Here is a 27,869-nt window from a genome sequence, read left to right as displayed (position 1 = left end):
GGAGTGCTCACCTACCTGGATGAAAGCCTGGGTTTGATGTTCCACGAGGCACCTGAGAACTGGAGACAGACCACATCGGAAGCCATCTTGGTCCCCTGGAGACCCTGTCTGAACTAAACAGACCGGGATTAAGAAGAGGTGGGAGGCCTGGGGAGATGGCTCAGCAGTTAAGAGTACTGGCTGCCCTTCCCGAGGTCCTGAGTTCAATTCCCAGCAACCACATGGTGGCTCACAACCATCTGGAATGGGATTTGATGCCCTCTTCTGGTGTGTCTGAAGACAGCTACAGTGTGCTCACATACATGAAATAAATAAATCTTAGAAAGAAAAGAAAAAGATATTGGAAAGATAAAAAGATTTGGTAACTCTTCTCTGCAGTGGATTATAACCTCTCCAACCTGAGGGACAAACTGTTCTACTTTTGAAATGCCTTGGATAATTCTGCTCAGGTCTTACAGCCATTGTATGATATGTATGTATAACATTGGCATTCCATCCTTATGGAAACTGGGATCCTCTCAGTCCCCTCCAGTCTTTATGACAAGCTGAGCCCCACCTCGAAGCTCCCTGGTACCCCCTGGCTCTGCATCCATTGTGTGGTGCAGAGTTCAGTATCTGGATCTCGCAGCAGCACCACAGGAAATCCGAGAAAAACCGAGGGGAGCTATTGTTTTGTGTTTCCCAATGATCCCCACCCAGCCCAGGACACCAAGGGACAAACACTCAGGAGACATGCCAGACCTTGAGTGACTAACCCTCACAAGCTGTGTTTTTTCCTATTGATTAAGATCGTGTTCTTTCATTGCCTTTATTTTTTTATTTACTTATGTATTTTAACATAACAGCAGCAAAGTCTTTTATAAAAACCCAATCTAGGGCTTGGGTCCCAAAGATTTTAATTAGTTTTGCTCCATTGTACTCTTCCGTTTATTTGTAATGTAAATCCCATTTCTGTTCCGATCCTGGGTCCCTGCCCCGCTGCCAGCCTTCTCCGCTGGTAAGTCAACACAGGTCTATAAGCAATGGCTAGGGTCACAGTTTTAATAAAAACCTAAAGGACCTCGAACAGAACCAGCCTCCTCCCGCCTCCGCTCCTTCCCCAGTGCCTCATCAAACTCAACATGAAGTCAAAGTCACAAGCAAATGGATGGGCCTGTTTAGATTTGCAGACTCAAGGCAGATGAGATGGCTAGACACGCATGTGGCGTTTAGGGTTGCCCTAGGAAAAGCTAACAAAAGGGTGACAGCCCCTAAACATCTGCTTGGGGAGGAGGACATCTGCCCACGTTTTACCAGCCATTCAATGTTCGGGCCATGCGTTGAAAGGAGCAACGGGCCTGGGGAGCAATAGTTCAGAGACAGCCAGTTGTTTGACCGCCTTTGTCTTAAGGAAGCCACCCATTACCGGGGCGCCATAACTCGCAGAAAGCCAGCTGTCAGAGTTGTGGCACAGGCTATTTGGGGGTGGGTGGGAGGCAAGGGGAAAAGAAATTGTCCGTGGCCAGATTCCCTTTTAGACACCTGAGCCCGCCTGGCTTGGTAACCCGAGAATTTTCATCCTCTTTCAGCCCTAGGAAAGACTCCGGAGCCCTTCTTTGCTGTCCACCCCTGGATACACAGAAGGGACATCTCAGGGTTCTGCTTCCCTGGTTTGCAACTCCCTGAGAGCTGGACTGGCTTGCGCAGCCCTGCGCTGCGGCTTGGCTGCTCTGATCCAGCGCTCTGCTTTGAAATCTACCCCCTCCTTTTTTTTTTTTTTTTTAAACCAGGTATGATGATGTCAAACGTGATGCTGATGCTACAGTAACAGACACAGCCCCCGCTGGCGCAGCCTCTCTGAGTCTCTCTCCCTCTCCGCGTCCAGCGCTGGGCTTTTTCAGACAAGTGCATCTGCTAACCAGGTCACATTTCAGCCACGACCCACCCTCTGTCAGTCACTGGAGTCAGACAGCAGGAGGAGGGCTGAGGAGGACCGCAGCGCTGCGCCAGCGGCGCGGTGGAGGGAAGGACATCAAATCCTGCTGAAGTCCAGACCCCCCCACCCCCAGGTCCAAGCCCAGACCACGATGCGCGCTCCGGGCTCCGGGCGGCTGGCTCTGCCGCTGCTGTTCCTCGCCGTGGTCGCCTTGGCTGAAGGCGACGCCAAGGGGCTCAAGGAGGGCGAGACCCCCGGCAATTTCATGGAGGACGAGCAATGGCTGTCGTCCATCTCGCAGTACAGTGGCAAGATTAAGCACTGGAACCGCTTCCGAGACGTGAGCGGCGGGGCGCGGAGGGCCGGGCAGGGCAGGGCCGGGCCGGGCGCGGGTTGCGGGAGGGGAGGCCGGGAGCAGAGACCCCGCGCGCGCCGGGAGCCGCCACCGCGTGTCGGAGCCGGAGCCTCTCGGGCCTGCCGAGCTAACTGCGCCAAGAGTAAACAACACCGAGAGTCCCAGCCCGAGCTCCGCCGGTATTCCCGCGGCCATCGGCTTTGGGACCTTCAGTCCCGCAGCCACCCGGAGAGTCCTAGACTAGAACATGCTCTAGGGGCGCACGCTCGCGACGGGGTCTGCCCGGTGGCATGGTGCGGAGCAGGGGTGCGGGATGTGGGGACCCGGGCCTGGGCTGCTGCTGCTGGGCCCCGCCTGCCCCTCCATCCCCACCCCCTTGCCATCGGTCCCCGGGCTAGGCCCCTGCCCGGTGAATGCTGCAGATTGCACACACCGGTCTTGGGAGAGGAAGCAGATCTGGGTGGGGTCGGCAGGGAAGGTAGCGGCCGCAAGGGTGTCCTCTGTCCCCACCTTGGGCTTCAGAAGAAGGCTCAAGGACTGAGCTGTGGCCAGGGCTTTGAGTTTGGGGAAAGGTTTCCCCCAACCTCCTAAGAGATAGTGGAAGGCGTGTCCATAATGGGGTGCCTTGGCTGGGGGCGGGGGGGCGCACAGTGAAAATGCCCGAGGCTCTCTCTCTCTCTCTGAGGGTGGTTGCCAGAGCCGGGCTAGGTAGGCTGGTTTTCCTGGACCAAGCTCGGCGGTGGAGCGAGGGGACTCGTCCTTGGTCCAGTGGGCGTGAGAAGCAGAAGCGAGAGTCCCAGGAGCTGGGTTAGGGTCCCTGGCGGACGCCCTCCGCAAGCCGACTTAACCTTGGGCAAAGCTTGGCGGGTGGGGGCGGGGAGGAGGCTGCGGACCGGCCGGCGCCGCAGCTCTGTTTACCCGCACCTGTAGATCGGGGAGGGAATTGGAGGCGCGTTCCCTCCCGCAGGGCAGCCACGGCCGCCTCGCAGATGGTGGCGTGGGCAGGGGTGAGGAAGAGAGGGCGTGGCCGCGCCCTGGGCACCTCAGAAAACGATGGGGTGGGGGTGAGCCCTGAGATGTAGAGCGCCCCTCGACCTGGCGCTAGCTGACGCCTGACCTCGGAAAGCCTCTTCTACATTGGGGTCTTATTCCTCATTCCCCAGACTCTCCGATTTGGCCCACCTAGTACAGTACAAGCCACACCATGATTCTTCTTACTTCTTAAACTTCGAACACCCACAAGTTTTTTTTTTTTTTAAAGATGTTTTTCTATTCAACAGTTTTATTCTGTTTCAGAATAGAGAGCTTGTTTTAATATCGTAAGGTGCACTGTTGATAAGGCAGCTTCAGGTTTTACTGAGAGAACAGATACCCAGTCAGCGGCTGGGAAAACGCGTGAACGCATACTGTCAGAGGATGAAGAAATGGTATTTACAGTTTTTCCGCCTTGAAACCGGTCCGAGATATCTACTTAGAAATTATTTTTTTAAAACATACACTAGGCACCCAGACACACCACGGGAAGAGATTCGGATGTTTTTGTTTTCAAAGTCAAAGTAGCATAATTTCTTTAGTAAAGGGAAGGAGTAACCCCAGGCATCCCGGGACCACATGGTGAGCCCTTGTTCTCCATCTCTGCCCTACCAAATGCCTTCCCCAGGCACCTGCAGGCCCAGCCCAGATTAGCGCAGTCTCCTGCCACCGTCGGCAGTCCAGCAATGAGGGGGCAGCAGCAAGCTGATCCTTCCGGAAGGAATCCATGTGTCACCGGTCCGGGCCTCCCTCTGACTCCCCGGCTGCTTGATCTGCCTGGGACTAGTGAAGGTCAGAGGGAAAAAGTAATGCTTCATCAGAACAGCGAGGGTTTAGAAATCAAAGGTTCTTCTCTTCATCCACCCAGCTGGAGCTGCCAACGCAGTGGGTGCTAATAAATGCCTGACTGGCCTGAACCCCAGCTTAGGGCTGCCCACCTGTCTCCCTGAGTAGTACCCCCCTCCCATCAGAAGAAAGGCACCAGCATTAAAACTGCAGGACCCGCCCCTACAGGATTCACAGAGAAAATGGTGGGGGGGGGGGTGGCATTTGTGTCTTGGGGGAGTCCTGGCTGCAGAAGGATGGGGTCTGGGATCAAAGTGGGACAAGGAAGGCAGACAGGAGGGCTTGGCCTTGAGGATTGAGGAGTCTGTTGGCAGCTTCTCCAACAGAAAGGAGGCTGCTAGCTCAGAGCCGCCACCTTGCTAACTGTAGCCACACCACAGTGAGAACAGTGCCTCATGGAGTTGTGTGGTACACAGATTGTGCCTAGGGACCCTGCCTGGCTGCACACACTTCCCATCCCACCTTGAGAGCTGGGGGTCCTTCGGCCAGACGCTCCTTATAACCAGCTCCATGGAGTCAGCTCTTCCTAAGAATGTGAAAGCATCAGCTCTTCGGGGGGAAAAAAAAAGGAACAATTTTTAAGGAGTCCCTAAGGGACTGCCAGGTTGACTTTGACTCTGGTTCCTAAGTGATCACAGATGGCCCAGGGCCACCTGGCTGGCTGGGTGAGAGAGGGGCAAGGAAGAGAGTGAACTGTGCTCAGGGGAATAGGATCCAAGGCATCAGGGACATGGATGAGGGGCTGTGTCGTTGAACAGTTGACAGATGAGCAGGGAAGATGGAGGAGATCCTGTCAGAGGAGTCTGAGGTGGGAGAGGCTCTAAGGCGCTGCTCCAGCACAGGATTGGCTCTGTGAAAAGGGCCTTCCGCTTAGCATTCTCTCTGTGGGCACCAGGATTATCAGAGGCAGGCTTTGCCAGCAGAGCGATCCTCCCTGTGGGCACAAGGCTTTCACATCCTGGGCCTGTAGGTATTTTCTAATGCCCAGGAAGGAGTGGGTTCGTGATGGAGTAGCTAGGAAGTTGTGGCCTGGTTCCGTGGCTCCCAGATTCTCTGCCCAGGGCAATCTTAGGCTTTTCATGAGTCCTGCTCTTCAGTGTTCTCATATCTGAATTCACTCCCTGCAGGGCTGGGTCAGACTTGTGTATGGCTCTTGGAACGCAGCATGCAGGGTCTCATGGTTATGAGCACTTGAGAAGAGAAGGCCATTACACTACATCTCTAGGGTCGGCTCCAAAGAGCTTGGCTGGGAAGAACGGGCTGTTCTCTGTCTCTTCTTGGCTCTTCTCTGCGTTGCACTCCACTTCCATTAAATTTTAATTATATTTGTGAGTGGTGAGCATGATGCTTGGCACCCAGAGGCCTGCTGCTAATCCATGTTGAGTCGGCGATGGCAGTGAGCCTTCCCAGCATGCATTGCCTCTTGTGCCTCTCCACAACCCATGAGACAGTTGTCCCTTGATCGTCTATCCTTCTATGGTCAAAGACACAGAGACATTGAGTGAGAGGCTTATTTGGAAGTGGTAGGGCTGGGATCTGGTTGTTTGGTTCCTCTGCGACAGGCTCACAGATCCCAGGTGAAGGCTTACAAGCACGCACCACCGTGTCCGGGTTCCCGGCACTGAGACTTGAACTCTGGCTTCTGTGCACACCAGGCAAGCACCCTACTGACCGAACTGCATCTCCAGCCACAGAACTTGGATTTGAACCCAGGTCGTGTGATTTCGGCTTTGTTTTCAGGATATCTGACATTGTTCCTCATCTCTACTGAATCAGGGAGGGTCAACTGTAACGAACCAAGTGTCCCCTGGCTAGTGTCCTTCCAAGGCTGTCTCAGGAAGGAGCAGCATCTCCTTGCAAGGATGACAAAGACCCATTGTCTTCAGCAACCTAGTCCTAGCCTAGTAGTATCCAAAGAGGGACAGAGAGTGGACAGCTCTAGGACAGCCTGGCCTGGGTTCAGGTTCTTCCCACAGGATGTCAAACACGGTACATCAGCCCTCTGAGCCTCAGCTTCAAATTGGGAGGCAGACATGGGTGTGTGCCGAGGACACTAATCCCAGGAAGGAGGGCATCCCTGCAGGCCACCTCTGTCAAGCGGAAAGGTTCAGATGGAATACTGCTTTGGAGCTGGTCCACAACCTTCCTCATTCTTTACGTCAAGGATGGTAGAGCGGCTTGATTAGTTTCCTCATGCACTAGGGATCTGGGTCTCGGGCTTCATGGTGATCCTGGAGGCTACAGGTCAGTGTTTCTATCTGCTGACCGTGTGCAAGTCCTATGTCTTTGTGTGCGCCAATAGGCCAGTAACATGGAAAAGCAGAAAAGGGGTTCCCAGATGACTGTTCCCTCCTGCTCCCAACCTCTAAGCCAGCGAGAGTGTAGGGACAATCTGTGCATATGTTGTTGTGAGGAGGTGTGGGTTGTGAGAACCCCAAAGTGGGTCAGAAGGGATTCTATAATTTGGGTTGGGAGCAGGCCAGGTCCTTCACTGGCCTCCTCCTCCACCCTAGTTTCTGACTCTTCTCCCACCAGAGGGTTGGCATCTCCAGAACAGGGCAGCGTGGTGATGGATTTTAGAGCTCAGCAGATGCTCGACCTGGGAAGACAGGGATGGAAGAGGCTCGCTGCTTGATGATACAGGATGCTCCCCTTGTCGCCATTCTGAGAGGACAGACAGCCAAAGACACCTCATTCTCCACGAGGTCAGCGCTGTCTGAGGAATGGGAGAGCTCAGTCCTGCCTCAGGTCCCAGGGGCCCAGGCAGAGGAAGACAGATTAACTGTGTGAGCCTGAGGCAAAGGCGTTGCCTTTCTGAACCTCGATCTTCTCAGTGGTTTAAGGCACAGACACTGAACTCTGAGCGTCCTGTGACCCTAGGAAAGTGCTACAGGAGCATACCCCACCCAGCCCCCTTCCCTGGCAGGACGGAAAGTCTTTGGCTTCAAGGAAAAGTTTTCTTTTCCTCCTGAGGAAGGGTCTCTGACTAAGCAGTAGATTTTTGGGCACCTCAGCCACACTCTGTTATATCTCTCTATGCAGTCTTGGACAGCCAGGCTATCCTTGAACTCACAGCCTCTGCCTCCTGAGTGGTGGCATTAAAGGTGCCCAGCCCCTCCACTGTTTTTGAGACGGCTTTCTCTCTGTAGCCTTGACTGGCCTGGAACTCACATCATTGCTGACCTCGAACTCACAGAGATCCACTTGCCTCTGACTCCAGAGTGCTGGCCTTAAAGGCGTGTTCCACAACCTCCCTCTCCTTTTGCTCTTCATCTATGGCAGGCACCATAGATGGGCAGGCACAAGCAGCAGATCTTTTCCTCTTGTAGTCCAGAAACCAGAAAGTCCATGATAAAGATGCTGGTGCACACACGGGCAAGGGCCTCCTTCCGGTTCCGGTTCCGGCTGCTCCCTTGTGTGCTGAACACCTTTTCCTCTTCTTTAAAAAGTGTTTGTGTTAGCTTATGTGTATGGGTGATTTGTGTGCATGTATGTCTAGGCACCATGTGTGTGCCTGGGACTGGAGTTACGGACAGCCATGAACCTCATCCTAGGTCCACTGGGAGAGCAGCTAGTGTTCTCTCCAGACTCTTTTGCTCCTCTCTTATGTGGATTCTGTTCTCATCATATGCATCTGTCCTAGTGACCTCATCTAAGCCCAGTTGCTTCTTAAGGTTGTCACTACCTAATGCCAGCTCACACTGGGATGGATAGGGAAAGCCCTAGGTGTAGGCCTAGGCCTGGGTACTGAGTTTAGTGACTTTGTATTTTTAATCAGGGTATCTCCTATCGTTCTAGATTGGATTCAAACTCATCAAAGCTGACCTTGAACCGATCCTCCGGCCTCAAACTTCTGAGTGATGGGATTGTAGTGAGTGCCCTTAGGACGCACAGTTTGAATAGTATTGTGCTCCTCTGAGGTCCTGGGGTGGGCTGGTCTCTAATAGTCCCCCCTCGCCCACCAAGAGTGTCTGTCATCAACATTCTGCTGCAGAGCCAGCCCCCTCCCTCACTGCTCCTTGGCAGCAGGCTCATTTGGCACTTGTGGGTGCTGCCTCCAAGGGCTTGGATCTCAAGGGCCCTTCTGCTGAAGCAGTTAATGTGTTTGTCACTGTGATCACTGGCCCTCGGGGCAGGATCTGCAGACCAATCACATCATGTTGCACCCACCCCCCAGTGCTGTTCAGTGTCGCAGGTGCTTCATAGAAATGTTCACACCGTGGAAATGGGTGACGCAGCGGGATGGGTCCCACCCCTTCCTGTCATCCTCTAAGCCCCTACTCCTACATGCTCGACACAGCACCACGGGTTCAGGCCCCAAAGATGAGGTGGGGAAAGGGCTCTGGGCTGGGCTAATTATTCAGGGTGTGTCTGTCTGATGGGGACTTAAGGAAAAGGAGTCCCAAGCCTCTTTACTCTCCAGGCCCTGAGCCTGTGTATCTACGCTTGGCTGAAGGACCTCCTTTCCTGCCCCCCTGGCTCTAGTGTACTTGTCTGGAACATGGTGGACGGGCTGGAATTATTCACCCCACCCCCATTCCCTTCTCATTTCCTCATCTGAGAAATCCTGGAGACCAGAACCCCAGGTCCTCAACAGCTCTTAATCCCCATATCTTATCTGTGAAGAAAGAGGTCCCGAAGGCCAGGTACCTGAGACTCTGTCTGCTCCTGTGGGCTAATGTTCTTCTAAACTCTGTACCCAAGTTTCCTCAGCTCATGGCTGGGGTCTTCCTTAGAGATCGGCATGGCAAACTTGATTTATCTCTGGTGGTTCAGTTGGGAAACCAAGGCCCAAAACGGTTCAGAATGGAGTCCAGACCCTTGGCCTCTCTATTCTTCTCCACCCACTCTGTGTGTGAGTTCTTTACACACAGCCGGGGCCACTGCTGGGTGTAGGATCCAAGGACTGAGCGGGTGGGTGGGTGGTGGCCCGGATCCTGTTAAGAGTCTTGGGAGGTCATGCCCTGGCCTTGTCTGCCCTTGGCAGGGGCGTTGGTGCAGGCATACCTGAACCCAGGCCAGGCTCTTGGCATGTGGAGAGCAATTCGAAGCACGTTTTTACCTTTGGAGGAAATTCCTGAAGGGGAGAAGAGGTGGGAAGCGGCATCTCCTAGATGCCTGTCTCCATCTGTTCGCCCAGGTCTCACACAGTGGACGCAGCCCTGTGAGAGAGAAACATGTGTTTAACGATGCCCCTGCCCAGCCAGCCCTCCCTTTGGCTGAAGCAGAAGCTGTTGCCAGGCAGCCAACATCACCTCTCCCCTCCTAAACCCTTTGTGTGGCTGTGGTTGTTTCTTGGGGGAGACAGGAGAAGGTACCCGATAAGGCCTCCTAACTCTAAGCCTTCCCCTTGGGTGAAGGACATTCCTGTACCCATTACGTGTCCAGGAATGAGGTGAAATGATTCTCAGATATCAGGCCTCGTGGAGCTTAGGTGAGGCCTGGCCCACTTACATTTTTAAAGACTTTCAGTCAGGCAGTGATGGTGCACGCCTTTAATCCCAGCACTCAGAGGTGGCAGAGGAAGGCAGATCTCTGAGTTAAGAGACCAGCCTGGTCAACAGAGCAAATTCCAGGACAGCCAAGGCTACACAGAGAAAGCCTGTCTTGAAAAACCAAATATTAGAGATTCTTGAACTATTAAGAAAATGGAAAAATATGCCCTAACAGAACTACAGAAGCCGAGTCTCATGATGAACCCGTGCCAGTGTTATGTGACAGTCTCCTCATCAAGAGGTGATGGCAGAAGTCCTGAAGTCGCTATTTGTGGCCATTTGAAACATGGGATCTGTAGTCCTAGTAATGACCCACCTTCCCACTGTCCCCTGCCCCCCCATCTTGGTTCTGAGCATTGCAGCGAGCCCTATTTTACAAACAAGGAAGTGGTGTTGGTCCAGGGCAGGCGACCTTTGCCTGGCATCCAGTATGCTGACTCCACGCGGGTCATCGGGATGAGGGGTCGCTTCCCTCACCATATTGCTGCAGAGAGACTGTGGGTGAGAGATTCTCTGCCGGGCTCCCTGCCCCCTCCTCCTCTCCTCTCCCCAGCATGCGGAATCGATTGGGTTAACTCAAACTGTGAAGTGAACTGGCGATTTGGGTGCTAATTAAAATGACAGGAAGTAAACAGCCTCCAAAATACCCAGCATGCGCCCCCTAAACCCACTAGGCCTGCGCACTTCATCTTTCCTCCAGCTTGGCGCAGTGGGCCCGTCTCCATGGCAACTGAGCTGAGCTGCAGAGATCAAAGCAGGAGCTGGGTTAGCTCCAAACCTGCAGAACCAGGGGCGGGTGAGGGAATTTCTGGAAAGAGTCTGGAGAAGGGAGCCCCTCACCGCCCCTACCCAATCTCACCCTCCGATGCCAGTGCCCCCACTCCTGGCTTCAGGACTCCCTGAAGTATGTTGACACGGCAGGAGAAACGACCATGACCTTGGGATAGGACTTCCCGGTTCCACCTAACCTAGGTCTTTATCAGTTCAGTTAACATTTATGGTGTGCTGGTTTGGGGGTCAGTATTCTGCCATGCAATTGCTTGAGGTCCTCTGTACGTGCCTTAACATCCCGGAGCTTCAGTTGAGAAACAGAGATAGCAACATGAGTTCCTCTTAGGGCTTCTGTGAAGAGTAAACAAGGCAAGAGTAGAAAGAACTTAGTAGCGCTTCCCCCAGGGATACTTGATGTGAAGATGGTAGCTGTTGTTACTAGCGTTACTACTGTGTACTGAGTGCTGGGAAGTTGAACTTTATATGGTGTCTTCCCTTAAGGAATTGGATGTGTAAATAAGGCAGCGGAAGCAGAGACATTACATGGCTGAGTGTCACCAGAGCAACGCTAGACTCCAAGGTAGGCTAAGCAGGCAAGGGCAGGGTTGGAAAAGAATGCAGGAGCTGGGTCTGGGGTCAGACGGGAACACACGTGCAGAGTGGAGAATGCAGCTATGTAAAGCTGTGTCCTACTGAGAGAGAGATCCCTGGGTGGCCAGACACAGGTGAAAAGATGAACCTTCTTCTGGAGGAGTTGGGGAACCAGTGAAGGGTTATAAATGTAACATTTATAGTGAACATCCTTCCCTATAAAAGCAATGGATGTTCATTGTGGAAAAATGTGAAGATGGTGGGGGGTGGCGAAAAAAGACTAAATGGTCTCTGCATCTCTGCCCTGCAGAGGAAACATCTTGTTAACACTCTGCAGGGAATAGTTTTTCTCTTAGTCTGTTTGTCCACCCTTCTAAATAAATGAGTGCAAACTGCTCTGGTAGTAAATAGAACACATGTTAGAGAAGGGGGTGGGGGGACAGAGAGAGACAGAAAGACAGAGAGAAAGCCACTGGCCACCAGCCTGGGAAGGGTGAATGCGAAACCAAGAAGAAGGGGTTCTATAGGAATTTCAGCTCAACTGTCTTGAAGGACTGGTGGGGACTGGAGAGGGTGGTAGGGGAGGTGGAGGGGTGGGAGTGGGAAAGGAAGTAGGGGGATTTGCAGAGGGCAGTGTGACACTCTACATATATTCAAAGCTCCCTCAGAGGGAGACAGAATGGCTCCTCTTTTCATCCCCATGGCTCTAGTAGAGATCAGACATAAGCTGAACACCAGGAGATGCACAGGTGGGGGCGGGAAGGAGACCACAGCGATGAGCTCTAACCTACTGGCCTTACTCTGGCTGTCCAGAGCTTGACCTGAACCAACCCACACAAGTCCAGCAGTCCCTAATCATACCTGGGCATTCGGATACTTACACAGTCTCTCCCTCCTATGACCCTGGGCCCATGTGGCACAGGGGAGGGAATCCTAGCTTCTGTGGATAGAGGCCTTTGAAGGACATTCGCCTAGAGAAGGGCTCCCCAATCCCTGGCAGGTGCAGATGAATCACAGCTGAACCATAGGGCACCTTCTTACCCAGAGAAGACCCAGGTACCCCTGTCTGACTATTTCTCACAGCCGCTAATAAGCCCACTGGGGAGCCATAAATAGACACACGGCAGGAAGGCTGTATTTCCCAGTCAACCACAATCCCCTTCATCAGCTCAAAGATGGTGCTGGCTGCTCCCATCTGACCTTAGTGTCTCCCCAGTTCTACCCCGGAATGACTGTTCCCATGATGCCTGTAAGATGCCTGTCACCACTCCCTGTGACCCCGATGGAGAGCGATTCGACTCCCATCCCCACTGGACTCTGCTCCCCAGCAATGACTCCCTCCCAACTTTCAGGGGCACTTCACCTTTCATCTCTTGCCCCTTTTTTCTGCACCCAGCTCTGCATCTCTTGTTGATATAACATCTCCCATGTGGAACATGTTCCTCTGAGAGAGGCCAAGAGACAGGTGGCTGAACTTCAGAGGCCAGGAATGTGCCTGAGGTGCTAACAAGGGAAACTGGGACCCTGCGTAGCTGCAGGGTCTCCTGTCCTAGTCCCTCTGGCTGGCTGCTTCTACCTTCCCAGATGAGGAGCTGAATTGCAAGTGATTATGAACTAGGCATCCTTCCAGCTGTGCTGTGGGGGTCACAGGACTTAGTTGGATTGGTTCAGAAGGATCTCCACTGTCCCCAAGGTCAGCATGGAGGCTGCCTCCTCCTGGGGGTGGATGGAGTCTTAAAAGCCTCTCCCTACCACCACTTGAGTTTCTAATCAGACATTCTTGGCCTTAAGCTTTAAGAAGCCACTTTGTACTGCATCCCAAGGATTCTACAGTGGGTTTGACCAAACCCTGTGAGTGGGCTCCAAAGCCCTCAGCGGGTGCTCCAGAATGACAGGATCATAGGAGATTATACATCACCTCAGGCCCGGCCCACTCCAGTGTTTTAGCAGGTGGCTGTTGAGGACACAGATCCTGATGGTCAAAGACAGCCAATTCACACCTGCCCCACCCCCGCCCCGAACACGAGCCAATCACAAGGTCCTTTTTCCTTGAAATGGGGGTCTTGATATGTAGGCCAGTCTAGCCTTGAATTGAATATCCTCCAGCCTCAACTCCCGACTTCTGGAATTGTAGGCATGTAACACCGTGCTCCCTTTCACACCGTGCTCCCTTTCTTCCAATTTACAACCATACTGCCTCCCCCACCCCTTCCCAAGGGAAAAATGGAAGCAGCAGAAAACAGTCCCTGAAAAAGGCTGGTACCTACTTCCTATCCAGCTCTGGTCATTTGGCCACTCTCAGCCTATTTTCCATCTTTGGTAAAGAAGGCTCTGGGCAGAGGACCCCTGCACCAGATGCTGTTGAAGAAAGGCTAGAACTGAGCACTCATCCTTTGCCTGCTCCCACAAAAGGCCAAGTGTGGGGGTGGTGAGTGGCATTTAGCTATGGCTTCCAGAGCAAGCCTTGAGCATTCGGACCCTGCTGACCTTTCTTCTGTCTGATCCTGAGCCCAACGACTGGGGGACACTTGACTCCTTGGGCATCCTGTGGTGTCCAGGGTGAGGAGAGCCAAGGGTTAAGGGAGAGGTCAAATGGGAGAGACAGAGAGGCAGGCAGAGACATCCTAAGGGCCAGGCCCTCTCCCTCTGTCTCTCCCTTCCAGGGAGCCTGCTCCTCTCTGGCCCCTCCCTCCTCTCCCACCCATCTCTTAATACCTTCCCTATCTGCGGAAGAGGCATGAAGGCTGCAGAGTGTGAAAGCTGGAGGCTGCTCACAGAAATGGGGTCTGCTACTTCATTTCTGGATACAGACCATCTGGCATTGGCGGATGGCCTCAAGTGGCCCCGTGTTCGTGTGCTACACATCTGTAAGCTTATGTGCATCTCCATAGAAGTGAGGAGGAAGAATGTGCACACTTGGCTACACACACAACACAACCCATGCATGCACACACCCATGCATGCACACACACACAACACACACCCATGCATGCACACACACATACACACATACAACACACACACACACACACACACACACACGCATGCATGTACACAATACATGCGAATGTATATGTAGGCCTGAATAAATGGCCCATTTTTAGTTTGACCATTACCTGCTTGGCTCTGCCCTGGAAGCTTTCATTCTTGCTGTCCGGTTACCTAGTTTCCAAAGCCCTCATGGGCATCTCTTCACTGTTTGCCCTTGTTGTCTGATACCAGAGCCCCATGCCCTCTTCTCCTGGGCAAACACCAGCTCTATGCCACCTGCACTTCTGCATATCTCTGACTGGGATATGGCAAAGACTAGGATGGGTTGCAGGAGGTAGCCATATGTGGTTTCTCCTCAGTGTCCCGTGCAGAGAAAGCTAGTGATTGGTTCTCAGGAATCATTACCCTTCAGGAACCGGCAGCTGCCCCTACCTGCCTGGCAAGGTTTCTTTCAGGTACCCTGGAAGCTGTTTGAGGGCTTTCAACAACCAACCATCCCTCAAAGGGCAGAGGGAGGAGGCAAAGAGTGTTGGTGCTTCTGTGCAAGGGAGGTGGGCCTATGGGAAGCTTTTCTTCTGGTCAGGCTGGGGTGGTTGGGCCATGCGATGGAACAGAATGGGAAGGCCTCCAAGGGACTTGGGTCTCAGAGATCCCGTGAGGTAGTGGGAAGAGAGGGCTATCCCGGGCATCCGAGACCTGCTTCAGTGAAGGTGGGATCTGAGTCACGTGATGGCACACCTCTGACTGTTCTGGTTTCTTCTGCCCGGGAAGGGCTGGCTCCTCTGACCTAGAAGGACCTTTCAGGTTTCCTGGACCACGAGAATCTGGAAAGCCATCACCAAAGGCTCTGTTTCCTCCTCCTAGTGGGCTTTCCTAGCCTCACACCTCCCTCGCAGGGTGGGCAGGTGACAGCAGGGTGCCTGCCAAAGAAGAGGCAGTAGAGGCACAAGAAACACCATTTCCAGGCCACACACCCCCTCAGACATCTGCCTTGGTAGTAGGTTTTGTTGTGTGTGCAAGAGACATGGAAAGTCCGGCCTCCAGTTGGTGTTGCTGGGGGGATTGGGTCTCTAGACTCATATCCCAATCAAAGTAGACCAGGGATGCCCCGGGCGTGTGGTCTGAGAATGGGCCTCACAGCCAAGTCTTTCTTTCTTCTTCCCTCTGCTCATTTCCTGTGGATTCCATGGCGTTCTGTCTTCAGGAGGTAGAAGTGAGTACAATTCAGGCCGCTTCCCTGGCCAGCCACCATTGTGGAGTGGGAAGTCCCGTGTGGGAGAGACTGGAATGGGTTCTAGGGTATCGAGTGTGGGGAGGTTATGGGCAGTGCCTGGGTGGGCAGCTGTAATTGCCGTGTGGAAATAGTAGCCCAGGCCTTTCCCATCCTTGTCCCTTCAGTTGAGCCTGAGATGTAATCGGGGCCCTTCCTTTCTCCCATCCCTCTGTCCCTTCCTAGGATGATTACATCAAGAGCTGGGAGGACAATCAGCAAGGAGATGAAGGTAGCATGTCCCTCTGGGGTATGTGGGGGAGGAGTCTGACACCCACAGGGACAGAAGAGCAGCGACTCTGCTCTGGGGCTCGTTGAACAGCCAGACACCTTGGACACAGGACTTGAAGTCCTGAACTCTGGTTACCGAGGGCTGCTGGAGAGAGGGACCTCTGGGTTCTGCAGTTGGGCCAGGGATCCTGGGTTTGCCTCAGTGTTCAGTGTCCTGACCTTGTGTCCCCACAGCTCTGGACACCACCAAGGACCCCTGTCAGAAGGTGAAGTGCAGTCGCCACAAGGTGTGTGTTGCCCAAGGCTACCAGCGCGCCATGTGCATCAGCCGCAAGAAGCTGGAACACAGGTGAGTGACAGCCAGGAGCCCCAGAAGGGGCTGTTTTGCTCAGAAGGTGGGGCTCCATGACTCTATCCTGACATAGGCATCTACTGTTTCAAAGAACATCACTCACAATTTAGTGGCTCAGAACAAGAACACATTGTTTTTCAGTAGTGGAGAACCTTCCTAATGGTGTGGCCCTTTAATACAGTTCCTCATGTTGTGGTGACTCCCAACCACAAAATTATTTTTTATTGCTACTTCATAACTGTAATTTTGCTAGTTATGAATCATAGTGTAAATATGACCCCTATGAAAAGGTCATTTGACACAGAAGGAGTCACAACCCACAAGTTGAGAACCACTGTTTCAGATCGGCAGGACTTCCACTTAGTTCTTTTTGGGGGGGGATGTCTGAGGATAAAGGAGATGGTATTTGTGAAAATGCAAACTTTAGGGTTCTGTGGAGATGCAGGAAGCACTGGTACTGGCATGTCCTTCTTCCCACTTGTCTCCTGGCTGTTGGCTGGAGACGTGAGTTTCTAGTCATTGGCAAGTGCCAGAGGGAGGGTTGGGTGTCCTCAGCTTCACCTTGTGGCAATGGGCTTTCCGGGCTTTCCGTAAATGAGGGGTAGAGAAAGGGAAGGTGGGAGGGAGGGAGGGGGGAGGAAGGAAAGGGGGGAAGACAGAAGCAGAAACAGAGACAGAAGCAGAGACAGACTGAAACAGAGACAGAGACAGAAGCAGAAACAGAGACAGAGCGCCGTGTCTTACCAAACACACTCAGGACCTAGAGACTCACAGCTCCTCTCCGACCTGGGTGTCCTATGTGTCTCAGACAAAAGGGTCAGACCAGATGATCTGAAGCCCCTGTTCTGACATTCAGTGATTTTTATGAAATATTGAAGACTAGTTTCGGAGGCCTGTAGGGGAGGAGGAGGTGTTGAGGGGTGTTTGGGAGTTTTATACCAGCTCTTCCATTTCGCACATATTAATGAATATCCCCATTAAGAAACACAACAGTGGTGTTGAGTGGTTAGACACAATGACTGCATGAGCCAGATGTGGCCCATGGCCTCTGCTTTAGCTGGTCCCTCTTGCAATCAGACCTGGCATTCGCCCTGGGAAAGGCTTAGTGAGGGTCCATGTCCCACCCAGTTGGTCCATTTTTAGGAGCTGAGTTTGCTGGGGAGAGGGGTGACAGGAGAGGACAGGAGCTTGGGTCTACTGTAGGTCACTGGGCTGGACTCCTGTCAGGTAATGCCTTCTGGACTTTCTGCTGGAAATATTTTTTTAACCCCGTCCCCACGTCTCCCCCATCCATGTTCACAGGATCAAACAGCCTTCTCTGAAACTCCATGGAGGCAAGGACTCCATCTGCAAACCCTGTCACATGGCCCAGCTAGCTTCAGTCTGTGGCTCCGATGGACACACCTACAGTTCAGTGGTGAGGAGCCTTGGCCCTGTGCGGGGTGGGGCTAGGGTGTACCCAATGTCACGGGGAAACAGAGGGATCACTGACTAACCCCCCTGAAGATTCTGTGGATTGAGATGGAACTTCGTCAGTATGTTCAGCCCTGGTCAGGGTGATGTGACCTTTGGCAGGCAGGGGGTTAGGGAAGAGACATGAAGAGATGTTTGGGCAGGTAATGCAAGTGGAGAGGCCAGGGGAAGGCTCACAAAGATGCTCAGAGCCCTGGAAGGAAGGAGACAGCTCATGTGTTCAGCTGCTAGGGAGAATGAAGGACTTCCACACTGAGGGCTTGATGCTCACCAGCCAGCAGGGGGCGATGTGGTCCCTATCTGAAGAGGTGGGGAAAAAGCCTTGTGGAATTTTGAGAGGAAGAATGGGGTGATCTGTGAAAGCCCTTTACAAAGTGATGAGTTCTGGGTGATGGCTAGTGACTTTTCTAGAAGTAAGACGCTAGGGTTGAGTCAGGAGACCCTGGATGTTTTTGTTTTATTTTTTTTCTTTTTCTATTTTCCTGTGGTGTGTGCGTGTGCGTATGCATGTGTATGTGTGCATGTGTGTATGTGTGTATGGGCCCAGGTTGATGCTGGAACTTGTTCCCCATTGTTCTTTTTTCTTAGTAATTGGGTTAGGGTTTCTCAGTGAAACTGGAAGTCCACGAGATTGCTAGTCTTGTTAGCCAGACTGTTCTGAGGGAATTTCCTGTTTCCAACTTCTGAGGCTGGAGGGTCCACATGCCTACCTGGGATTTATGTAATTTCTGGGAATTGGAACTCAGATCTCCAAGCTTATGCAACAGCCCTTTAACCACCGACCCTCTTCCCAGCCCTGGATAGCCCCTTGGTTGGCCTAGGGTGCGAATGTAAGATTCCTACTGAGGTTAAAGTTACTGAGGGGCCATAGGACCCAGGGAACGCACAAAGAAGATAGGAGACAGCAGAGAGGAGTTGGGAGGAAGAGGAGAAGGGGAAAAATGGGGTACAGATGATGAGGAAGAAAGCTGTGTCCCGCAAGAGAGGACAAGGTATCTCATGGGCAGGAAGCCGCCAGTAAAGGTTCAGGGTCTGGCTTCCACCTCGAGTTCATGGCCCTGGGCATGACTGTGGGCCTCCCTTGGCCTTGATGCATAGTGGGTTGGGATGACTTTATTTGTATTTTAATGTTAATTTGGGCCCTTCAGATTGGCTGTCCTAGAGAAGAGAGAATTTGTAGATGCACCTTAGTTAAGTGATCTTGTCTCTAGTTAATTGTGGTTGGCAAATAGAGATGTTAACAGTCAGTAGTTGGGCAGAGGAGACATGAGGAGAGATGAAGTCTTATGGGCTTGGGTCAGAGAGGTCCACTGAGAAGGAGAAAGAAGAAGCTGCCATAGGATTAAAAAAAAAAAAATACTGTGCAGGAAGAGGAGAAAGGAAGCAGCCATGGGTCAAAAGTCAAAAAAGCATGGACCTAAAGGCTGCCCTGTTGGAACTAAGAGCATTCCAGAGAAGACAGTAAATAATAACTCGGGGCTAGCGATAAGAAAGTAATTCTAGCAGAACAGAGGATAGGCAGCTGCCCAGTGCTTGTTTGCTGGAGGAACGCAATGATCAAGATGGTGTAAAAGCCCTGGGCTGGATTTTTTTTTTTTTTTTTTTTTAAATGTGAGTACACTATTGCTATTCTCAAACAGACCAGAAGAGGGCATCTGACACCACCACAGATGGTTGTGAGCCACCACGTGGTTGCTGGGAATTGAACTCAGGACCCTCGGAAGAGCAGTCAGTGCTCCCAACCGCTGAGCCATCTCTCCAACCACTGGGCTGGAATTTTAATACTCACTACTACACTGATGTTCTCTAGCAAGCACCAAACCCCATGTCCCTTCCTTCCAGAGTGAGAGAAACTCTCAGGGCCCCTTGTTGCAGGACCTATAGTTGAGCCCCCACCATCTAACCTGAGCTCTCTTGTGCAGTGTAAGCTGGAGCAACAGGCGTGCCTGAGCAACAAGCAGCTGGCGGTAAGATGTGAGGGCCCCTGTCCCTGTCCCACGGAGCAGTCTACTACATCCACCACCGACAGCAAGTCAGGTATGACCAAAGCTAGACCCAGGGCGTTGGGTAGAACAGGAAGCCGAGGCTTCCTCGCTTTTTCCTTCCCTGGGCGTCTGAGAAGTGGGAGAGAAGAAGTTAACCCTTCTACTAGGAGACTGGTTAGACTGTGAATGGGAGGGAGGGGAAGAGCAAGGGGTGGGAATAGGGGAAAGGAGGAGGGGAAGCTCCTCCCGCTTCCCTCTTCTCCCGCCTCCCTTAACATTGCCCAGCCTCCCAGCCAGTCTGTCTGGCCTCAAACCTCTGCTCTGTTCTGCATTGCAGAGACCTGCACAGGGCAGGACCTGGCCGACCTGGGGGATAGGCTCCGTGACTGGTTCCAGCTCCTCCGGGAGAACTCCAAGCAGAATGGCTCAGCCAACAGTGCAGCTAGCCCTGCAGGTGGCATGGGGGACTAATTCTCTGTCTGGGGTGGGGTGGGGTGGGGTGGGGAAAACAGGAAGGGGGCCAGTGGACAGGTACCGCGGGGCCAGTTCACTTCTGTCCCTTGTCAGATTCCAAGCCTCTGATGTGAACCCCTAAAGAGCTTTACCCAGAAGTAGAGTGGTAGGTTGGCTTTAGGAATGCTGTGATGCTGTGAGCGCCCTCGGGGGGTAGCCGAGGAAACTGGAAGAAATGCTGTTTTCTGGGCCTGAGGATATAGCCAGGGAGAGCACTGCCGAGCATCCCAGTACCCAAGACACATCCTCAGAAAGGCTTGTAAAACAGGCTTTCAGTGGTTCTGGTACACTTCAGGGGGTGGGGGTGGGGGGCAAAGGCCTTTGGCTGTTCTTTACTTTCCTTCCATACCCTGAGGTTAAGTTTCAGGCTAACCTGACTCTGAACAGAGAGCTCTGGGGCTAGGAAATACAGAGAGGTGGATGGACAGATGGACGGACGGACGGCAGAGCCTACCTGAATTCTAGTTTCCTCTCCAGTGTTGGACAAGAGCCTGGGGGCCAGTTGCAAGGACTCCATCGGTTGGATGTTCTCTAAGCTGGACACCAGTGGAGACCTCTTCCTGGACCAGACAGAACTGGCTGCCATCAACCTGGACAAATACGAGGTCTGCATCCGCCCCTTCTTCAACTCCTGCGACACCTACAAAGATGGCCGCGTGTCTACTGCTGAGTGGTGCTTCTGTTTCTGGAGGGAGAGTGAGTACTGTGGTTCTCCGCACCAACTTCCTTCCTGCGGGGGCGGGGGGGGGTGGCGGCGGCCAGGGCGGCCCCAGCTCTAGCCCCTCTCTGGGAGTCACAGCCCTTGCCTGTTGCCCAAGTGCTTAGACTCAGAGCCTTGCTGTGTGCGTCCCGACCTCTCTCCAATTAAAGCCCGGGGCAGCCAACACTCAGCTCTCTCCCTGAGCAGGTTCCCAGGTGGACTGGATTTTGTAGGTCCTGACGCTTGTGTGCTTCTGGATGCCTTAAAAAAAAAAAAAAACAAACAAATAGAAACCGATGTGGGGGCTAGCAAGCTGGTTCCTTGGGTAAAGCATTTGCCCTGACGACCGAGTTTCAGGCCCAGATCTTATATAAAGGTGGAAGGAGGGAACTCTCCTGACCTTCACGTGTACAACATGCTATGCACATGCCTGCCCTCGAAAATACACAAATGCACATACATGTACACATAGACATGGATGTTTTTGGAGCCCCTTGGAGAATCTGAGAGGGGTGGGGCAGGGGAGGATCTTGGGGCTGAGGACACAGTTTTTCAGCAGCTCCCCTTCTGATGGACTCATCTTCACTCCAAACAGGTGATTGTGTAAGTTACCATTAGCACACACACAAAGATTTTTTTTTTTTTGAGACAGGATTTCATAAATCCTAGAACTTACCCTGTAGCGAAACTTACAGGCATGCACCAATCACACCCAGAATTTTTTTTAAAAAGATTTTATTTATTTAAGGTATGTGAGTACACTGTTGCTGTCTTCAGACACACCAGAAGAGGGCATCAGATCCCATTACAGATGGTTGTGAGCCACCATGTGGTGGCTGGGATTTGAACTCAGGACCTCTGGAAGAGCAGTCAGTGCTCTTAACCACTGAGCCACCTCCCAGCCCAGCTTTTATTTTTTTATTGTTTCTCTTTCATCTTTTGGGGACAGGGTAGCATATAGACCAAAGTGGCTTAGAACTCACTCTATACCCCAGGCTGGCCTTGGACTCATGGTCTTGTTTGTCTCCTGAGTGCTGGATTATAGGGTGCACCACCACACCTGCTGCTTGGCATATTAGCTGTGTGTGCTTAGATCCAGAGCTGGGTCTGTGCTCCGAAATCACCTAGGCCAAGGGGCAAATGATGGGGAAACTGAGGTCTCTAGTGAGCTGCCTGGCCAGCAGCTGGGGTAAGCCTCTCCTAACCACTGCATGGTCAAAGTGAGAAGTATCTGCAGCCAAAGGCCAAGGCCTGGCTAGGGCTCCACCATATGCTAAGTTGGGGTCCCAAATAAGTGACCACATCTTTGTGAGTTCACTTTCTGGGAGATAACAATATCTAACTCAGAGGCTGAGCCACACCTCCCTTAGTGATGCTGATGACTAAGAGCTGTGCTGTCTTCAGCATACTGACGGGCCTGCTGCCTCAGCATGTCCACTCCCCGGGCTTCCTGGGATCCTTAGCCTATCTTAAGCGGCAATGGCCTCCCTTAACTGGACGCTGGGTGTTTCCATCCCACAGAGCCTAACATTAGTATGAGAATATTAATTAGTAGGATTGGTGCATGCACCACCGCCCTGGTGCAGCCTGATGTGAGAGATCAGGTGTTTTTATTTTGCAGAGCCCCCCAAAAAGGTTCTAAGTTTGGGGGGGACTTGGTGTTTTCAGCATCATGGGTCAGCCCTAAGGCTGCTTCTCTCTACAGAGCCCCCCTGCCTGGCAGAGCTGGAGCGTACACAGATCCAGGAGGCAGCCAAGAAGAAGCCAGGTAAGGATGATGCAGAGGAGGGGGCCTGGGAGGCTGCCCTAAGCTTTCTTAAAGCCCAGAGGTTTTAACTGTCTAGCTTTATGACACAAGATGAACCTAGAAGAGGCCCCTGGCACAGGAAAAAAACCTTTCTTGGTTTCATTGGCTTGGTAGGCAAGAGTCTCCTCGGCTGCCCCTCAGGGAGTACGTTTAAACACTTTGGGTTATCTAGACCAGGGCTGGTGAATTCTCTACTTACATTCATCATAACAGATGTGTGTGTAAGGCTGCGATGGGACCCCCTCCAAGGGAGATGCTCATTCACATTCTAAATGAACACCCTGGAGAGATGAGAGACCTAGGCCAGACTAGGTCAGAGCTGATGCAGACAGAGTTCTTGGCTATGCGAAGCCTTTGGTCAACCTCGCCTTGGGAACACTCAGCATGTAGAGTTGTGTAGGGGCTGGGGGAGAATGCAGATGGTCAGAAGCCTCTTGAGAGGCCAGTAGAGATCTTTCTGGGGGACTAGCCTTGGGAGGGGGATGGGTCATGTTTTCAGGGAGGATAGAGAATAAGCCAGACACCTATGCTGATGGCAACAGGAAAAACCTTGAGGTCTCCAAAAAACCAAGCCAAACCAAACCAAACCAAACCACACCAGGGCCTTGTGGCTCCTCGAGAGTCACATGACTTGGCTCACACAATGAATGAACACCAAAGCACCCACAGGACTGTGGAGATTAGGTCTACTGGCTTCCAGCTTCGGTAAGGAAGCTATTCTATCATCTGCTCCCCCAAGCAGGCCCCTGTGCCTGAGGCTCCCCACTCTAGCGTACCTAATGCTACCATGGCTGTCTCTGTGGCTCTTAATCTTCTCCGCCCCGCCCCCTCACCCGGACTCAAACATCTCAGAGATGCCCTGCGGACAGTCTGAGGGCCTCAGCCAAATAAGTCCCGAAGAAGGAGGAGAAACTCTACATTCCTAGTGGGAGACAAACCAAGAGTGTGGATCAAGCTTCCTAACACGTGAGGCCAGACTGTCCTACGGGATGAAGGCCACGAAAGCCAGGAAACAGCAGCACTCGATAGCATCCTCAAAGAAAAGCTGAGCATGTGATGCAGGGGCATTGGGGTAGGGAGGTCTGAGCATCTGTTTTCTTAGGGGCTGGGTGTCAGTAGCAGGCCGGCCAGGTTCTTAGTCCACTTAGGCCCCCCACTCACACACGACTCCAGGACCCACACTCCTGTCTCTCTCACCCTCATCCTCAGGCGTCTTCATCCCGAGCTGCGATGAAGATGGCTACTACCGGAAGATGCAGTGCGACCAGAGCAATGGCGACTGCTGGTGCGTGGACCAGCTGGGCCTGGAGCTGAGCGGCACACGCATGCGTGGGAACCCCGACTGTGGTAAGGAGCATGCGGCTAGTTCTCAGGGTCGTGTACGTGGGGCAGGACTCCAGGCTGAGAGAGTAGACGCAGTGTGGAGGTTCCTTAGCAGCCTTATCCCTTGTTTTCCCAACAGATGACATCGTGGGTTTCTCCGGGGACTTTGGAAGCGGTGTCGGCTGGGAGGATGAGGAGGAAAAGGAGACAGAAGAGGCAGGCGAGGAGGCCGAGGAGGAGGAGGGTGAGGCGGGTGAGGCAGATGACGGAGGCTACATCTGGTAGATGGCCCTCGAGGGCCTCGGCAGGCCAGGGTGCCGACGGCCAGAAAGACAGGCCAGAGAGACCTGGACAGCAGCAGGCAACTTAGCAAATGGATCCGGAAGTCAGTGCAAAGGACCCTGGCTCCAGTGGGGAGGACTGTCGAGTGTGGCTTGTGTGACTGGCGTGTGTGTGTGTGTGTGTGATGTGAGTCACCCAAAGGTCCCTTTGTGATTGATTTTCAGACGTACACTTTCACACACATGAATGCACTAACAGACCAAAATCAGTGAGATGAGAGGCCCCTGATCCTATCTCTCAGCCCAACACCAGGAATTCCTGCCCCGCAAAATTAACCCTACCCACTCCTGCTTTCCTTCCTCTTCTGAGGCCGGAGAGAGGGAGGGCAGGAAGCTGAGAGATGAGCATCCTCCCCAAATTGGGCTGAAGCACCACCACGGTCTTGTGATAAGGCAGAACCCGTGCACACAACAAGGCTTACCCTTCTGCTGATATCCAAAGAGCTAGTCGCAGGTGTGTGCAACCATGTCCATTGGGCTGCATGTGGTTAAGGATAGCCATTCACGTGGCCCAACACAAAACAGTAAACTTACTTAAAGCACAGGGGTTTTCTGTTGCTGTTTTTGTTTTGTTTTGTTTTTGGTAATTGGATTGAGGAGTCCTTGAGTGTGGACTTCATAGATGACAAAGCTCTGTTACAATGTCAAAAGGTTGAACACACCTGATAGATAATCTCTTAACCTAGTCCGGAGTAACCAGAGATAGCCCAGCAGAACAGGCAGAGAGTGTGAGGCGGAGGAGGCTAGGTAGGTCCCTTGATACCAGGCCCCAGATTAACCCAGCCAGCAGCTGCTGCCTCATGGGGGCTCTAGGCTGCTGTCTGGGCAAATCATGTAGCTGAGCTTTGAGGGCTTGCAGCTGTGAGCTCTGTTCCCTGGGGAGGGTCCCCATGTCCTAAGGAGCAGAGGAGCAGAAAGCAGCACATGTCTGCCCCCACCTCCTCCCTGACCCTCTAGGAAATGGTCCCCTTTTGCCCATAGAAAGGTGTGTCCCCGAGATCCTGACTTCCTGTGCCCAGAGATAGCCCTGGAGGAGAGGCCCCAAAACCTTGGTCCCTTCAACGATGGCTTCCCTCTGTCTCAAGGGTGCCCCAGACTCTATTTAAAGCCCTACACCATATATGAATAGAGAACAGTGTATTAGAGGGGACCACACTGGGCAGCTAGGCCCTGAAGCCATCCATGCCTCAGCATGCCTTTGGATCTCCAGGCCTGGTGGGAGCGGCTTTTACCCAGATGCCCTATGGAGTTTTGTGTGTTTATTGCTCCCCATCCCCTCCAAAGGAAATCCTTTAATATAGAAAAATTTCTTACTTGGACTTGGGCCTCTGATACCCTTTGGTATATACGTGCATGCATGTGTGTATACGTGTGTGTGTGTGTGTGTGTGTGTGTGAGAGAGAGAGAGAGAGAGAGGGCACCTGTTGATGGCTAGGGAGACTGAGGACGGCCCCCTGTGTAGTGGAAGGCTGGGCAGCTACTGGGGTCCTTGTGCTCAGGTTTCCAGGACAAAGCCCCAGTTTGGCTGTCCCCCAGCATCTCACCAGCTGGTTATATCCACTGAGTATCATTTGGCCTTTAGGGAAGAGCCTCATCCTTCCCATTCCTTTCTGCCACCCTGGAATGGCCACCTCCCTTGTCATCTCCTGGGGCAAATACAGAAATGCCACTAAGCTCCATAAAGTGCTTCTCGTTTCACAACGCAGTTCTGACTCTCCGGGTGACTGTCACCTGATCCCATCCTCTTCCTCCTCCCTCCCTTCCTCAGGCCTCTGCAACCATCCTCTGGTCCCTGGCTCAGTCACATTAGCCCTCTGCATTGTAGAAGCAGCCATCCCTCCTCCTCTACCTCCCCCTCCCCCTCCTCTTCTCTCTCCTCCCCCTTCCCCCCCACCTCCTCCAGCTGGAGTTACTTGAAACTTCCTGCTCTCGCTAGGATGGAGTCTGACTCTTCATCTGCCCTAGCTGAATTTTCCGGAACATCCCCTGGTTGCTTTGAGGAACTTTAGGCTTTTCTGGGGTGGGGATGGGGTGGTGTAGAGGAAGAAGCACCCTCTTCTTTTACCCTGCCCCGCTGGAGGGGTCTGTGCTCTGTGTGTCCCTGGATCTTCTGGTTTTGTATCTGACTTTGTAAATATGTTTTAGGAAGAAAGCAGAAGGTATGGAACTTGACTGTGGCAAGCCTCAGGGGTCCAGAAGTTTGTCCCCCTCTAAAGTGCTCCCCCCATACTGCCCTTCACCCCCCACTGAGACTGAATCTCATAAAGGTAGGCAGAGCAGCTGTTCTTGGTCCTGCTGAAGATCTCCAAGTAGCCTCTGGTTAAGCAAGCTTCAGGTTTCCTCAGGAGCGAGGTCACAGGTCAGATTACTGTCAGTCCTGTGGCCTCATCCTTGAGTAAACTGCCTGCCCAGTTCTTCCATGCTCCTGCCTCCTCTTGTTCCCTTGCTGTGGGCGGGAGAGTTAGGGCTTGTATTGGAAAGAGTTCAGCTAAATTACGGTAGCACCTCACCTTGCCAGGCCCTGGAGCTGCCCCACTAAGAGCCTCCTTAGCCCTGGGGTGCTGGGAGAGATGGTGTAAGTTGGGGCAGTTTGAGGTTGGAGGGAGTAAATGTGCCTTGAGAGACCACTCCGAGGTTCCAGGAGTAACGGGGATGGGGCTTAGACTGGGAGCTCTGGTAGGAGGCAAAGTTGGTGAGAGTCATGGGACATCTTGACTTCCCTCCAGTGTTCCACTGGAGCCATGACCACATGTGATGGGTGGGCACAGGTCCGTTCTTACTCCAGCCCCCTCCCCTGGTTTGGGTTGGCACCCATTTGGCGTTCCTTGAGCTTTTATCTGTTTTTGGCTTCACCTCTAAGTGGATAGGTGGGCTCTTTTGATATCGGCTCCCCAAAGCCTGAGCCCACAACCCTTGGAGAGAACCAGGGGTCCATCTTTGACACCTGGGTCATCACAACCCTTCCTGCCTTCAGTTGTCCCAGGGGAAGAACCTGGGGGTGCAAGAGGAGATCCAGGATATCTGTAACAAGCCAGGCAGAGCAACCCGCTTCTCAGCCCGTGTCCCACTTAAACTGTCCGATGTGTAATAACTGAGCTTAGAGTTAAACATTGTGGTCAAGTGCTTGGGTTCTGTCTGTAGATTTAAGTGCTGACATTGTATCACTGAGTAATTTTAGATGTCTTTTTAAAAACTGAACAAGTGTTAGACCCGTGTGTGCGTTGGTGGGCACTCAAGCATCCCGTGGGTGACCCTATTCTCTCCCTTTCCTCTGCGCCACATCCACTCCTGCCCCGCCCATCCCCACCTGCCCCCACCCGGGGCCCCTCCCCCTGCTGTGGTCTTTTATCTGCCTATTGCTCAGCCTAAGGAAACAAGTTCACTCTATACACGCATAAAGGAAAGCAAATGTTATTTTTAAGAAAATGGAAAATAAAAACTTTATAAACACTACCTGCTGAGAAACGTCTGCTTATTCAGCCTCTTGGTGTTGTCTTAAGATGCAGCCTTTGCAAATGAGACCCTGTGGTCAGCTCTGTGCTCTCACCATTGCAAAGGAGACCTTGGAGAGAGCAAGCCTGACTCATCCTCAGAGGACCAGGCATGGCTTGAAATGCTTAGCATCATTACAAAGATGCCTCCCATCTAAATTAGCCTTTTTGTCAGTAAGCATACCCCTGCGTCTCAGCTACAAAGCAGAGATAAAACCGGATGTGTGTTAACACATTACGGACCTTTCCCTCATGGTTTTTCCTTTAATTAAAAACTATCACATTTATTTTTCCTGTGTGCTCGAGCCCGCGCCGTGCCTGTACACTTTTGCACATACAATGACGGTGTGTGGAGGTCAGAGGACAACTTGAGGGAACTATCCTTCC

The 27,869-nt window shown here is 52.7% G+C and overlaps 1 protein-coding gene across 2 annotated transcripts; it reads left to right on the top strand.

The window, feature by feature from the left end:
• The first annotated feature begins 1,827 nt into the window (after positions 1–1,827).
• On the top strand, positions 1,828–27,413 carry SPOCK2 (SPARC (osteonectin), cwcv and kazal like domains proteoglycan 2). Of its 2 annotated transcripts, none has more exons than XM_080937650.1 (10): positions 1,828–2,255; positions 15,453–15,498; positions 15,732–15,846; positions 17,152–17,266; positions 19,245–19,359; positions 19,645–19,761; positions 20,298–20,516; positions 22,226–22,288; positions 23,537–23,674; positions 23,790–27,413. In XM_080937650.1, exons 1-10 carry the CDS (start codon positions 2,067–2,069, stop codon positions 23,933–23,935), a joined length of 1,263 nt encoding a protein of 420 aa, XP_080793776.1. In that variant the 5' UTR covers positions 1,828–2,066; the 3' UTR covers positions 23,936–27,413. The 2 variants fall into 2 exon arrangements, with proteins under 2 accessions (XP_080793776.1, XP_080793775.1); XM_080937649.1 differs by lacking the exon at positions 1,828–2,255 and adding an exon at positions 15,143–15,209.
• Positions 27,414–27,869: the final 456 nt, after the last annotated feature.

This window comes from Micromys minutus (assembly GCF_963924665.1).
Source record: "Micromys minutus genome assembly, chromosome: 25".
NCBI lineage: Eukaryota > Metazoa > Chordata > Mammalia > Rodentia > Muridae > Micromys > Micromys minutus.
This window is presented reverse-complemented; position numbering and strand designations above follow the sequence as displayed.

Coding starts and splice junctions, on each gene's coding strand:
- SPOCK2 (XM_080937650.1), top strand. CDS start 2,067: ATGCGCGCTCCGGGCTCCGGGCGGCTGGCTCTGCCGCTGCTGTTCCTC. Junction 15,847..17,151: donor CGCAAGAAGCTGGAACACAG/GTGAGTGACAGC, acceptor CCATGTTCACAG/GATCAAACAGCCTTCTCTGA. Junction 17,267..19,244: donor GACACACCTACAGTTCAGTG/GTGAGGAGCCTT, acceptor TCTCTTGTGCAG/TGTAAGCTGGAGCAACAGGC.